The 14,404-nt window shown below is 46.9% G+C and overlaps 1 protein-coding gene across 1 annotated transcript in view; it reads left to right on the top strand.

The window, feature by feature from the left end:
• The window catches only part of SLC43A1 (solute carrier family 43 member 1), a 28,980-nt gene continuing 14,576 nt past the window's right edge, over positions 1-14,404 (top strand). Inside the window, exons 1-2 of the mRNA XM_057729139.1 lie at positions 1-305; positions 1,620-1,786. Of these exons, the coding sequence (XP_057585122.1) occupies positions 1,633-1,786 (154 nt within the window). The 5' untranslated portion in view covers positions 1-305; positions 1,620-1,632. The remainder of the gene's footprint in view (positions 306-1,619; positions 1,787-14,404) is intronic.

Genomic DNA, 14,404 nt, shown 5'->3' with positions numbered 1-14,404 from the left:
GACGGGTGTGAGTACAACTAGTAACTCTGGCGGTCCACTTCGTCCTAGCCTCATTTTGCGGATTGGTGGCGGCCGGCGAGTTCCCATTCCCGGACTTCTTCCAATGGGACCTAGGCGGTGAGAACACCAGGTGGTCTGGCAGAAACCTCCGAGGCTGCCCGGACCCGGCGCGCAGAGAAGCCCCGAGCGCCGGTGCGGTTCCGAGCTGGGCCTGCGGGACACCGGACACCGGACGCTGAGATTGTGCACGCGCCGCTCCCCGACGGGTCCGCGGCTACGGGAGGCGCTTTCGCCCGGGATCAGAGGTGAGCAGCGGGTGTGGCTGGGGTGGGGGTCTCCGGCTGCACGTCCTCTGAGAGCCACCCAGCTGGCTCCCACCGACACTTCCAGGCTCCCCAAGAAAAACCCATTACCTGCGACCGTGGGTCCCGCCTCTCCAAGCGCGTCCCTCCTTCCCCTTTGATCTGGCCCCTCCGCGCCCCCTTTTGCAGCTCTTCCCCTGTTTGGAGCTACACTCTGGCCGGAGTTCGAAGGGACCTTGCATTCGGGAGGTGCAAAGCCCCATTTCACAGATGAGAGTACTGAGGCCCTCGGGCGAAGGCATTCCTGCTTTCCTCCACTGCCTCTCGCCCTTTCTCTCTTGCCCTTCCTGTCCCTCTCCTCTCTGCTTTTCTCGGTCTCACCGCACCCCACCCCCCGCCGCTCTCAGCCCCCGCGCCGCCCGTGTCCAGTCTCCTCCCGCGGTGGCAGCCGTGGCCGAGGCGGGGCGGGGGCGGGGGCGGGGATGGGGCCGGGAGGAGAGCTGGGGCTCCTTCTCTCCCTTTGGTAAACACAGCCGCCCGCCAGGCCTCCGCCGCCACTGCCCTTATAAAGTCAGCGGCCACCGAACTTCCTGCGGGAGCCCGAGCCCGCTCCCCGGGCAAGAGAGGGCGGGCTGGCTCCCAGGCGCGCAGCTGGGCGCCCCGCGTGAGTGGGTGGCGCCGGGGGCGCTGGAGGGCCCGTCTGGGTCTCCTTCCACGTGGCAGCTGTCGGCTTGGACCGAGAGACTGTAGGGACTTGGGTCGCCTAGTGTGGAAAGGGGGAGGACTTGCCGAAGCCCGGCCCCAGAGGAGAGGAGTGGTCTTACTGGGGCAACAGGAAGGGGGGGATGGTGTCCCTGGGCTAACATCAGACTTCCCCTTCCTCCTCCTGCTTGCTTCAGGGGGTCCTTCCTGGAGCCGGAGGCCGGATACTGGCCCGCGGTGGCTTCAGAGCGCGCTCTGCCCCTTGCTGACCTTTGGGGACTTGGGGAAGTGCGGGTTTGGTCCCCGGGAGCCGGGATCTGCGTGCCTTGGCCTCGGTGAAAGAGCCCGGCAGCGCGCCAAGAAGCTGTTGCGCACAGACAGGACCTTCCTTGTCTCTGATAGTGACACGGCGGGAGCCCAGCGCCGCGTGCGCCCCTGGCGCTGCCAGTGCGCCCAGAGCCAGCTCGGTGGCACCCGCTGGGAAGCCCAGGGCTCTATGGGGCCTCCATGAAGGCCCCCTCGCGGGCAGGCTCGGGGGGTCTCAGGAACTACCATGTTACAGGATGCTTCCCTGGGTCCTGTGGGCCCTTCGCTCAGTGCTCTGCTCCTGTGCAGGCTTGCGACCAGTATGGCCCCCACGCTGGAGGAGGCGTACCGGAGGCGCTGGTGGATGGCGTGCACGGCGGTGCTGGAGAACCTCTTCTTTTCTGCCGTGCTCCTGGGCTGGAGCTCCCTGCTGATCATGCTCAAGAATGAGGGCTTCTATTCCAGCATGTGCCCAGGTATGCCCAAAAAGGAGCCAGTGGGGCTCGGAGGGGCAGCAGAGGGGGAAGGTGGACGCCGGCAGAAGACAGGGGGCCGAGTAGACAGAAAGCCGGGCAGCTCAGGACGAAGCACTCCGCAGGGGGTTGGGCAGCCTCACTTCTTGACCTCTTCAAACTTCCTCTAGAGAGTGGCCGCCTCTGCCTCACTCATGGAATTCAGTTTTCATTGAATGCCAGGTGTCCCTCGGGCATCCAGGTCTTGGGACTGAGCCTTTAGCAGCCTCGGGTCTAGAGCAAGGTGGAGACTCCCAGAAGCGCCGCTGCGACTAGCTGGGTGAGGGATTTCTTACTAGGGCTGTCATAAGGCTGAATGAGGCAGAGGAGAGCCTACAAGCTGGATTTGATTGTAAAGACGGGGAGGCAGTGTGCCTCTCCTTTTCCAGGCCATTTGTGCCCCCAGGGCTTCAAGTAACCGTTTGTACAAAGTTAATAGCCTCATTTCCTCTACGCCCCACCTTGTGGAGGGTCCCTGTTTTCCGCTTTGGTCACCTTGCCTTTGAATGAGGGACTCTGAATGCAGGAGTGAGAATTCTCACAATCCTTGGGGAGCAGTAACCTCATCCCTGCTGTCTTCAGGTGCCTGGAGGCAGGGAGTCGCCCCTCCTGGTGTCTGGGACTTGAGGCTCTCATGATCTGATAGGTAGCTTTCTTTCTCTGGGAAGGAGAGAGCTGTCCTGACAAGCTCAGCCTAAGGAGCTGGATGGATGTGGAGTATGGTCCCTCCCCTCCCTTCTTGTCCTCTTCTTTCAACCTCTTTGCTGTGAAACAGGAAGGCCAGCTTGGGTGAGAATCCCAGCTTCCACTACTTTTAGCAGCTGGGTGACATCGGTGAGTTCTCTAAAACACTGAACTTCAATCACCCGGTCTGCGAAATAGGAAGAAGAGTCATATCCATGCTGTGAGAGGTAACAATGCTTGATCAATGTTAGGGTCGTTCGTGGCTTCTGCTGGCTTCTCCCAGCTTCTCCCAGCTCTGCCACTCCACTCCCTGCAGGCATCTACCTTGGCCGTGGGAGGAAACCGTTGCCCTAGCGGGTGGAGCTGAGGCACTCTTGATCTCTGCTCTGGGCAGCACCGGCTCCGCTCCACCCGCCTGCCAGTCTTATCTGTAAGGAAGCAGCAGGTGGCATGGAGGAGGTGCACACATCTCCTGTCCCCAATTACAGGGTGATGGGGGCCCTGAGGAGGTGGAGATTAAAGTTGGCAGCTGGCTAGGGCAGGTGGAGTCAGGATGAGCTGGCCTGGCATGAAATGCCGGGTGTTCCAGGGTGGCTGAGAGAACCAGGCAGGGGGCTGGGAGATCCCTTGGCCAGTGGAGGCCAGGAGTCTAGGTCCCCTCTGAGTTGTTTACCCTGGAGCCTGGAGAGACCTGCTCTTTGCTGCCTACTGGCCTTGATGCCTGCCACTGCCCATCTGTGGCTTCTTCCTGCCTTCTCCACCTGTTCTTTTCTTAATCAACGTTATTGAAGGTTAATTTACATCACACATGTTGATGAGGTTTGATAAATTTATACACCTCAGGAACCATCACCACAATCAATATTTAGAATATTTCCATCACCCCCAAAACTCCTTCCCTTTTGCTGCCCATCCCACCACCTATTTATTTATTTATGGCTGCGTTGGGTCTTCTTTGCTGCACGAGGGCTTTCTCTAGTTGCGGTGAGCGGGGACTACTCTTGGTTGTGGTGCGTGGGCTTCTCATTGCGGTGGCTTCTCTTGTTGCAGAGCACGGGTTCTAGGCATGCAGGCTTCACTAGTTGTGGCACACAGGCTCAGTAGTTGTGGCTTGAGGGCTCTAGAGTGCAGGCTCAGTAGCTGTGGCACATGGGCTTAGTTGCTCCACAGCACGTGGGATCTTCCCGGCCCAGGGCTCGAACCCGTGTCCCCTGCATAGGCAGGCAGATTCTTAACCACCGTGCCATCAGGGAAGCCCCACCTTTTAAAAAACATGGATGAGAGCTTGATTAAGATGTCACATGCCTTATAATTCACCCGTTTAAAGTATACAGTGAATGGTTTTTAATTTACTCAGAGTTGCGCCACCATCACCACAACCAATTTTAAAACATTTTCTTTACCCTCAAAAGTCATCCTGGACTCACTACCAGTACCCACTCCCCCCACCTCTTCTTCTACCCCCAAGCACTAGGCAACCACTCACCTACTCTCTGTTACAGGATTGCCTACGTCAAAAACAGATTTGCCTATTCTGAACATTTCTTATAAATGGCATCTTATAATAGGTGATCTTTTGTGGCTGACTTTATTTATTTTGGCTTTGTTGGGTCTTCATTGCTGCACGTGGGTGTTCTCTAGTTGCGGCGAGTGGGGGCTACTCTTCGTTGCAGTGTGCAAGCTTCCCATTGCGGTGGCTTCTCTTGTTGTGGAGCACAGGCTCTAGGTACACGGGCTTCCGTAGTTGCAGCACACAGGTTCAGCAGTTGCAGGATGTGGGCCCTAGAGTGCAGGCTCAGTAGTTGTGGCGCACGGGCTTAGTTACTCTTTGGCATGTGGGATCTTCCTGGACCAGGGATCAGACCCGTGTCCTCTGCATTGGCAGGCAGATTCTTAATCACTGCACCACCAGGGAAGTCCCTACCACATTTTATTTATCCACTCAACAGCTGAGAGACATTTGGGTTGTTTCCACTTTTTGGCTAATATGAGCGATGCTTCTGTGGACACTCACGTTCAAGTTCTGGTGGACATATGCTTTCCTTCCATATGGAGTTGCGGGGCCATAGGGTATGTGTATGTTTAACATTTTGAAGAACTACTAGACCGTTTTCCAAAGTGGCTGCACCATTTTACATTCCCACCAACAGCGTGTGAGGGTTCCAATTTCTCCACATTCTAGACAACACTCGTTATTGTTTATCTTGTTTATTAGAGCCATTCTCGGGGACATAAAGTGTTATCTTTTTGTGGCTTTGATTTGCATTTCCCTAGTGGCTAATGGTGGTGAGCGTCTCTTTCATGTGCTTATTGACCATTCTTCTGTCTTCTTTGGAGAAATATCTATTCAGATCCTTTGCCCATTTTTTTTTCCTTAAGAACTTTTATTGAGATACAATTGACATATAATAAACTGCATATATTTAAAGTGTACAATTTGATATTTTTTTCTTATTAGTAATGTATATATGGCAATCCCAATCTCCCAATTCATTCCCCCCCAACCATCCCCCCACTTTCCCCACTTGGTGTCCATATGTTTGTTCTCTATATCTGTGTCTCTATTTCTGCCTTCTTTGCCCATTTTTAAATTGGGTTATTTTTATTCTTGAGTTTTAAGAGTTCTTTGTATTGTAGATACAAGTCCCTGATCAGATAAAGGATTTGCAAAATTTTTCTCTCATTGTGGGTTGCCTTTTCACATTCTTCATGGTGTCCTTTGGAGCACAAAAGTTTTTTGGTTTTTTTTTTTTATTGTTTTTTAAAAATTGAAGTATTTAAATTGAAGTTGATTTACAATGTTGTGTTAGTTTCTGGTGTACAGCAGAGTGAGTCAGATATATATATACACACACACACACACACATATGTACATATAGATTTTTTTTCATATTCTTTTCCATTATGGTTTATTATGGTATATTGAATATGGTTCCCTGTGCTATAGAGTAGGTCCTTGTTGTTTATTTTATATATACTAATTTGTATCTGTTAATCTTAAACTCCTAATTTATCCCTCCCCTGCTTTCCCCTTTGGTAACTGTAAGTTTGTTTTCTATGTCTGGAGCATAACAGTTTTTAATATTGATGAAGTCCAAGCTATCTTTTCTTTTGCCATTTGTGTTTTGGTGTCATGTTTAAGAAACCATTGCCTAATCTAAGGTCACAAAGATTTACGTCTATGTTTTCTTCTAAGAGTTTTAAAATTTAAGCCCTTACATTTAGACCTTTGGATCCATTAGGAGTTAATTTTTGTATGGCCAGGGATTAAACCTGCGCCTCCTGCAATGGAATTGTTGCATCTTAACCACTGGACCACCAGGGAAGTACCAAGTTCATCACTGAGGTATGCATTAGTGTCGGCTTTGGTCTTCCCTGGCCACACCCTCTATCTTCTCAGTTTTCTACTCTCCTTCTTTTGAGGTACATCCTGGGGTAGATGCTTGACCCACCTGTTGGGGCATCACAGCTAATGAGGACTCTGTTACTCAGCAGGTGCAGGGGAAATTCAGTGTATGCTACACAACTGCATAGCCAGCATTAGTGCCAAAATAATAAAATAGTAGCTAAAGTTCATCAAGCATTGACTATTTGCTAGTTAGATCTTTTTTTTTGGCTGCGTTGGGTCTTTGTTGCTGTGCGCAGGCTTTCTCTAGTTGTGGTGAGCAGGGGCTTCTCTTGTTGTGGAGCACGGGCTCTAGGCGCGTGGGCTTCAGTAGTTGCAGCATGCGGGCCCTAGAGTGCAGGCTCAGTAGTTGTGGCACATGGGCTTAGTTACTCCTTGGCATGTGGGATCTTCCTGGACCAGGAATCGGACCCGTGTCCTGTGCATTGGCAGGCAGATTCTTAACCACTGCACCACCAGGGAAGTCCTGCTATTTAGATCTTTAGTCCCCACAACAACTCTGTTTTTATAGAAGGGAAAGCTGAAATTCAGAGATGCTAAGTAATTTGCCCAAGGTCACAGAGCTAATAAATAAGGAGCAGAGTGAATATTCAGCCCCAGACTTGACCCAGAACCTTTCTCCAAGGCCTTCAGCTTAAGAGTTCTCCTGGGGATGTCCCGTCACAGACAAGACATCCAGCCAGAGCTCAGTTCTACGACTGTTTTGGAGAATGTGGCCATGTCAGCTGCAGGAAAATGAATCATGGGGCCAGGGTGGAGGATGTGAGGAAGGGCTCACAGACCTGGGATCATTTTGTGAGCATTGCGTGTGTGTGGCAGTCCTTAGAGCCCACCTCTCACGTGATGCCACCACTATCCCCTTTTCACAGGTGGGATAACAGAGCCTCCACGTTTCAGCAGCACAGCCAGTGGAGCCAGAATTTGGACACGAAGAACGCTTAACCATGATCCTCTTTCCCCGTGTTTCCCAGACCTAGTCATTTACAGTTCACCTTCATTCATGTTTTACCATTTCTGTGTGCCATAGGTACTATTATTTACGTAACACTTCCTTTTAAATCAAACCACTTGAAAAAAAAAGCCTCATTTTAAAGTGTAATATTCTTGGGAATTCCCTGGTGGTCCAGTGGTTAGGACTCTGCGCATCCACTGCAGGGGGCACAGGCTGGTTCCCTGGTTGGGGAACTAAGATCCTGCAAGCTGTGTGGAGTGGCCAAAAAGTACATAAATAAAATTAAATTAAACTAAAGATCTTGTTTAAAAAAAATGTGTAATACTCTTGGAATCTTGGGTTTGATGTTACTTGCACACACATACACCATACATGTATGTTTCTATTAAATATATATGTATATGTGCGTTTGTGCGTTTGATACACATTCAAATAACTAGTAACTGTGAAACATCAAAAAACATTCCCTGTACAGTTGACCCTTGAACAATACAGGTTTGAACTGCTCAGGATTTTTTTCAGTAGTAAATAGTACAGGACTACATGCTCTGTGGTTGGTTGAATCAGCAGCTGCAGAAACGCAGATATGGAGAGACCCCACATAGGCAGAGCTGACTAAATTACAGGCGGATTTTCCAGTGCATGGGGGAAAGGTTGAGGCCTCTAACCCCCTGAGGTTCAAGGGTCAACTGTACCTCTAAACCCATCCTGAGTGCACACGTGCTGTGCAAACCACACTTCGGGAAACACTGTTTTCTCTGGGTTCTAAGTCCAGCTCTATCACTAACTTACTGCATATGTTTTTCCTGTTGCACCCCATGCTTCACACGTCTATAAAATGGGAGAGGTTAGATGTCAAGGACCTCTCCTGTTGTAATGGACATGGACAGAGGTCTTTGCATACTGGGTTGGCTTCCTTCTTGGTTCAGAAGTCTGGCTTAATCTAAAAAAAATGATACAGGGCTTCCCTGGTGGCACAGTGGTTAAGAACCCACCTGCCAATGCAGGGGACACAGGTTCGATCCCTGGGCTGGGAAGATCCCACGTGCCGCGGAGCAACTAAGCCTGTGCGCCACAACTACTGAGCCTGCACTCTAGAGCCCGTGCCCCACAACAAGAGAGGCCACTGCAATGAGAAGCCTTCAATGCAACGAAGAGTAGCCCCTGCTCGCCACAACTAGAGAAAACCCTCGAGCAGCAATGAAGACTCAATGCAGCCAATAAATAAATAAATACATAAAATAAATAATAAAATAAATCTTAAAAAAATAAAAAAATTTTCAAAAATGGTACAAATGAACCCTTTTTCAAAACAGAAATAGAGTCATGGATGTAGAAAACAAACTTTTGGTTACCAAAGGGTAAAGAGGTGGGGGGAGGGATAAATTGGGAGCTTAGGATTAATATATACATACTACTACATGTAAAATGGATAAATAATAAGGATCTACTGTATAGCCCCGGGAACTCTACTCAATACTCTGTAATGACCTATATGGGAAAAGAATCTAAAAAAGAGTGGATATATGCATATGTATAACTGGTTCACTTTTCTGTACAGCAAAAACTAACACAACACTGTACATCAACTATATTGCAATAAAACAATGAAAAAATAAAAATAAAAAGTACATTGCAAAAAAAAAAGAAAGAAGTCTGGCTTTTTCCAACCACTCAGAGTGATCAGGCCTCAGGAACTAGCTCTTACTAGTCAAACTCACAAGAGGCTGATGGATTGAAACCAGAGAAGGGAATGCATTAACTGACCTTGAGTTATTTGCCATCCACTGGGCTGCAGTTATCCACCAATGGAAGAACACATTTCCTTGCCAGCACCAGCGTCAGCTTTGGAAACGTACTAAGCTGCCCTGTTCAGGGCAGAGAGGCCCAGTGGGGTAACAGGGAAGTGCTGGCTTTGGAGAAGGTTTTGAGTTGGAATCTAGGCCTTCCTGTAAGAAGCTGTGTAACTGTGACTTGCTTTGCTTTTCAGAGCTTCATCATCTATAAAATGGGGATCATTACACTCACCTCTGAGGGTTGTGAAGATTAAATGATATACTGTATGGAAAAGCCTGGCACAGAATAGGTGTTAATTAGTTGAGCATTAGTGAGAGAAAGTGTCATTTGATTGTGAAAGACTTAGGAGCAGGGACCATCTCAGGGGCTGCAAACTCAGATGCCAGCAGGCGCCAGGCAGTTAATAACAATTGGGCGGTAATGTACAACAAAGGAATACAGTCAGTAATAGTATATAAACTTTGTATGGTGACAGATGATAACTAGACTTAGTGTCGTGATCATTTCACAATGTATATAAATGTCAAATTGCTATGGTGTACACGTGAAACTAATATATTGCATGTCAGATATACTTCAGTATTTCTGTTTTTGTGCCAGTACCATACTGTCTTGATCACTGTAGCTTTATAGTATAGCCTGGAGTCAGAGAGCCTGATTCCTCCAGCTCCGTTTTTCTTTCTCAAGATTGCTTTGGCTATTCGGGGTCTTTTGTGTTTCCATACAAATTGTAAAATTTTTTGTTCTAATTCTGTGAAAAATGCCGTTGGTAATTTGATAGGGATTGCATTAAACCTGTAGATTGCTTTGGGTAGTGTAGTCATTTTCACAATATTGATTCTTCCAGTCCAGAAGCATGGTATATCTCTCCATCTATTTGTGTCATCTTTGATTTCTTTCATCAGTGTTTTATAGTTTTCTGAGTACAGGTCTTTTGCCTCCTTAGGTAGGTTTATTCCTAGGTATTTTATTCTTTTTGTTGCAGTGGTAAATGGGATTGTTTCCTTAATTTCTCTTTCTGATCTTTTGTTGTTAGTGTATAGGAATGCAGGAGATTTCTGTACATTAATTTTGTATCCTGCAACCCTACCAAATTCATTGATTAGTTCTAATAGTTTTTTGGTGACATCTTTAGGATTTTCTATGTATAGTATCATGTTATCTGCGAACAGTGACAGTTTTACTTCTTCTTTTCCAATTTGGATTCCTTTTATTTCTTTTTCTTCTCTGATTGCTGTGGCAAGGACTTCCAAAACTATGTTGAATAGTAGTGGTGAGAGTGGACATCCTTGTCTTGTTTCTGATCTCAGAGGAAGTGCTTTCAGTTTTTCACCATTGAGAATGATGTTTGCTGTGGGTTTGTCATATATGACCTTTATTATGTTGAGGTAGGTTCCCTCTATGCCCACCTTCTGGAGAGTTTTTATCATAAATGGGTGTTGAATTTTGTCAAAAGCTTTTTCTGCATCGATTGAAATGATTATATGATTTTTATGCTTTAATTTGTTAATATGGTGTATCACATTGATTAATTTGTGTATATTGAAGAATCCTTGCATCCTGGGGCAAACCCCACTTGATCATGGTGTATGATCTTTTTAATGTGTTGTTGGATTCTGTTTGCTAGTATTTTGTTGAGGATTTTTACGTCTATGTTCATCAGTGATATTGGCCTGTAATTTTCTTTTTTTGTGATATTTTAGTCTGGTTTTGGTAATCAGGGTGATGGTGGCCTCAAAGAACAATTTGAGAGTGTTCTTCCCTCTGCAGTTTTTTGGAATAGTTTCAGAAGGATAGGTGTTAATGCTTCTCTGAATGTTTGATAGAATTTGCTTGTGAAGCCATCTGGTCCTGGACTTTCATTTGTTGGAAGATATTTTTTAAAAAATAAATTTATTTATTTATTTATGTTCTTATTTTATTGGCTGTGTTGGGTCTTCATTGCTGCACACGGGCTTTCTCTAGTTGCGGCGAGCGGGGGCTACTCTTCATTGTGGTGCGCGGGCTGCTCGTTGCAGTGGTCTCTCTTGTTGCAGAGCATGGGCTCTAGGCGTGTGGGCTTCAGCAGTTGCGGCACATGGGCTCAATAGTTGTGGCGCATGGGCTTAGTTGCTCCGTGGCATGTGGAATCTTCCAGGAGCAGGGCTCGAACCCATGTCCCCTGCATTAAGCAGGTGGATTCTTACCCACTGCGCCACCTAGGAAGTCCCTGTTGGAAGATTTTTAATTATAGTTTCAATTTCAAAAACAGAAATATAGATCAGTGGTACAGGATAGAAAGTCCAGAGATAAACCCATGCACCTATGGTTACCTAATCTATGACAAAGGAGGCAAGAATATACAATGGAGAAAAGACAGCCTCTTCAAAAAATGGTGCTGGAAGAGTGGGCAACTACATGTGAAAGAATGGAATTAGAACACTACCTAACACATACACAAAAATAAACTCCAAATGGATTAAAGATCTAAGTGTAAGACTGGACACTATAAAACTCTTAGAGGAAAACATAGGAAAAACACCCTTTGACATAAATCACAGCAAGATCTTTTATGACCCACCTCCTAGAATAATGAAAATAAAAACAAAAATAAGCAAGTGGGACCTAATTAAACTTAAAAGTTTTGCACAGTAAAGGAAACCATAAATAAGACAGAAAGACAACCCACAGAATGGGAGAAAATATTTGCAAATGAAGCAATGGACAAAGGATTGATCTCCAAAATATACAAATAGCTCATGCAGCTTAATATCAAAAAAACAAAGAACCTAATCAAAAAATGGGCAGAAGACCTAAACAGACATTTCACTAAGGAAGACTCACAGATTGCCAAGAGGCACATGAAAAGATGCTCAACATCACTAATTATTAGAGAAATGCAAATCAAAACTACAATGAGATATCACCTCACACTGGTCAGAATGGCCATCATCAAAAAGTCTGCAAACAACAAATGCTGGAGATGGTGCAGAGAAAAAGGAACCCTCTTGCACTGTTGGTGGGAATGCAAATTGATACAGCCACTGTGGAGAACAGTATGGAAATTCCTTAAAAAACTAAAAATAGAGCTACCATATGACCCAGCAATCCCACTACTGGGCATATACCCTGAGAAAACCGTAATTCAAAAAGACATGCGTACCCCAGTGTTCATTGCAGCACCCTTTACAATCGCCAGGACATGGAAAGAACCTAAATGCCCATTGACAGATGAATGGATAAAGAAGATGTGGTACATATATATAATGGAATGTTACTCAGCTGTAGAAAGGAATGAAATTGGGACATTTGTAGAGACATGGATGGACCTAGAGACTGTCATACAGAGTGAAGTGAGTCAGAAAAAGAAAAACAAATATCGTATATTAACATATATGCAGAATATAGAAAAATGGTACAAATCAACCGGTTTGCAAGGCAGAAATAGACACACAGATGTAGAGAACAAACATATGGACACCAAGTGGGGAAAGCGGGGGGTGGCAGTGAGGGGGGAATGAATTGGGAGATTGGGATTGCCATATATACATTACTAATGAGAAAAAAATCAAATTGTACACTTTATATATATGCAGTTTATAGTATGTCAGTTGAATCTCAATAAAAGTTCTTAAAAGAAAAGAAACCAGACTTCTGTATTTTTAGGTGATAACTCCTGATTTTAAACTGGCACCCAGTTAAAATTTGCAAGCCAAGCAATATATGGGTGGGGTTCATTGCTGGTCACCTGTTTGCAGCCTCTGGTCTAAATTATTGTTGCATTTCTTCCTGCTTTACCCACTGTCCCAACACAATGCTTGTCGTACAGTAGATGTCGCTTAAGTGTGTGTAGATTGAATGAACAGGTATAGACAAACCTGGTGGACCACTAAATTGGGGGGTGGCTAGCCTGAATCCCAGAGACTGTGTGCTCAAAACCCCTAATCCATTCTTTCAGATACCTGAGCACGTGCCCCAGCTTCCCTGCAGCCCATTGCCCAAGGGGCTTCCTCCTCTGGTTGGCCAGCACTCACGCTCTGAAAATAATTCATTCTCTTCTTCCTTATATCAGCCTTCTGCCACCTGCACGCCCTTCGGATACCTGAAGTCAGGGGTCACTGTCACCACGGAGAGCAGATACTTCCCTTCCCAGCATTCAGCACTGTCACATCTTCCTGTTTTTTTCTCTTCATAGCACCTATGACTCTTTATGTCGGTGTCCATTTGCTTCCTTGTTTACTATCTAATACAAGCCCCAGGAGAGCTGAGAGCTTCCTGTCTTATGCCCAGTGGGGTCCCCAGCACCTAGAGAAGAGGCTCACCACATTGTGATGCCCCCAGAGGGCCATCATCTACCCCTTCATCAGCCGTTTCAGGAGCACCCTCTCTGGGCCAGGCCCTGTGCAAAGCTCTTCGTTCCCCTTTTGCAACTGAATCTCTTAAGGAGCCTGGGTTAGGCATTCTCTGCTCCCTTTTATAGGCAAGGAGCCTGAGCCTCAAAGAGAGGAATTTACTTGTCCAAGATTGCACAGCTAGTAGGGATGGTGGTAGGAATTCTGACCCTGGACTGTCTGCCTGGTCTGTGCACCGAAGTTAGGTGCTCCCTAACTTTGCCCTTGGCAGTGATGCCTAAGTAACAAATAGGAGGCAGGGGAGCCGCCACCTCATGACTCATTGAGCATTGGGTGACGTGAGACTCCCCTCCTTCCCACACCACCAGCCTTTTTCATTAACCTGTCACAACTCCAAGTTGGCATCTTACCTGGAGGGTGAATCTTCTTGGAGGTGAACTTGTAGAGGAGTACTGGAGGGCAGTGCCGTGGTCCTAATTCTGTGCCTCAGTTTCATTATATGGAGAGTGGGGATACTTTATTAGCTGACTCATGGGACTGTCGTGAGTTCATACAGTGACCGTTGAGAACATGCCTAGAACACAGTTAAACGCTCAATATATATTTGCTGTTGTTTTATCAGAATGTCATTTATGGGGAAGCGTCCTCTAAGGTTTTTTTTTTTTTAATCTTTATTGGAGTATAATTGCTTTACAGTATTGTTAGTTTCCACTGTACAACAAAGTGAATCAGCTATATGTGTACATATATCCCCATATGCCCCCCCTTTTGAGCCTCCCTTCCACTCTCCCTATCCCGCCCCTTTAGGTCTTCAGAAAGCACCAAGCTGATCTCCCTGTACTCTGCAGCAGCCTCCCACTAGCCATCTATTTTACATCTGGTAGTGTGTATCTGTCAATGCTACTCTCTCACTGTGTCCCAGCTTCCCCTCTCCCTCCCGCCGCCCCCCCTCCCGCCATCCTCAAGTCCCTTCTCTACATCTGCATCTTTATTCCTGCCCCGCCGCTAGGGTCATCAGTACCATTTTTCTAGATTCCACATGCATGCGCTAGCATACAGTGTTTGTTTCCTCTGAGTTTTAAGGGGATTCTTGTTACATCATTTAAGCATCACTCACTGATGTCCGAGATTCGAGGGTGCTTCCTTGTTGGGGATCCTCTGCCCCCTAAGCTTGGCCATTGAGTGAACGGACACTGACTGCTGCCATTTATGCAGCCCCTTGCCTACCAGAGCAGCTGTGATTCCAAAGTCACCTGGTCAGCAGCCGAGCAGAGGCATGAGATTTTTTGTTTTGGCCGCACCACGCAGCATGCAGCATGTGGGACCTTCGTTCCTCAACGAGGGATGGAACCCGCGCCCCCTGCAGTGGAAGCGCGGAGTCTTTAACCACTTGACCACCAGGAAAGTCCCAA

Source organism: Hippopotamus amphibius, chromosome 3 (assembly GCF_030028045.1).
Source record: "Hippopotamus amphibius kiboko isolate mHipAmp2 chromosome 3, mHipAmp2.hap2, whole genome shotgun sequence".
NCBI classification, from domain to species: Eukaryota; Metazoa; Chordata; class Mammalia; order Artiodactyla; family Hippopotamidae; genus Hippopotamus; species Hippopotamus amphibius.
This window is presented reverse-complemented; position numbering and strand designations above follow the sequence as displayed.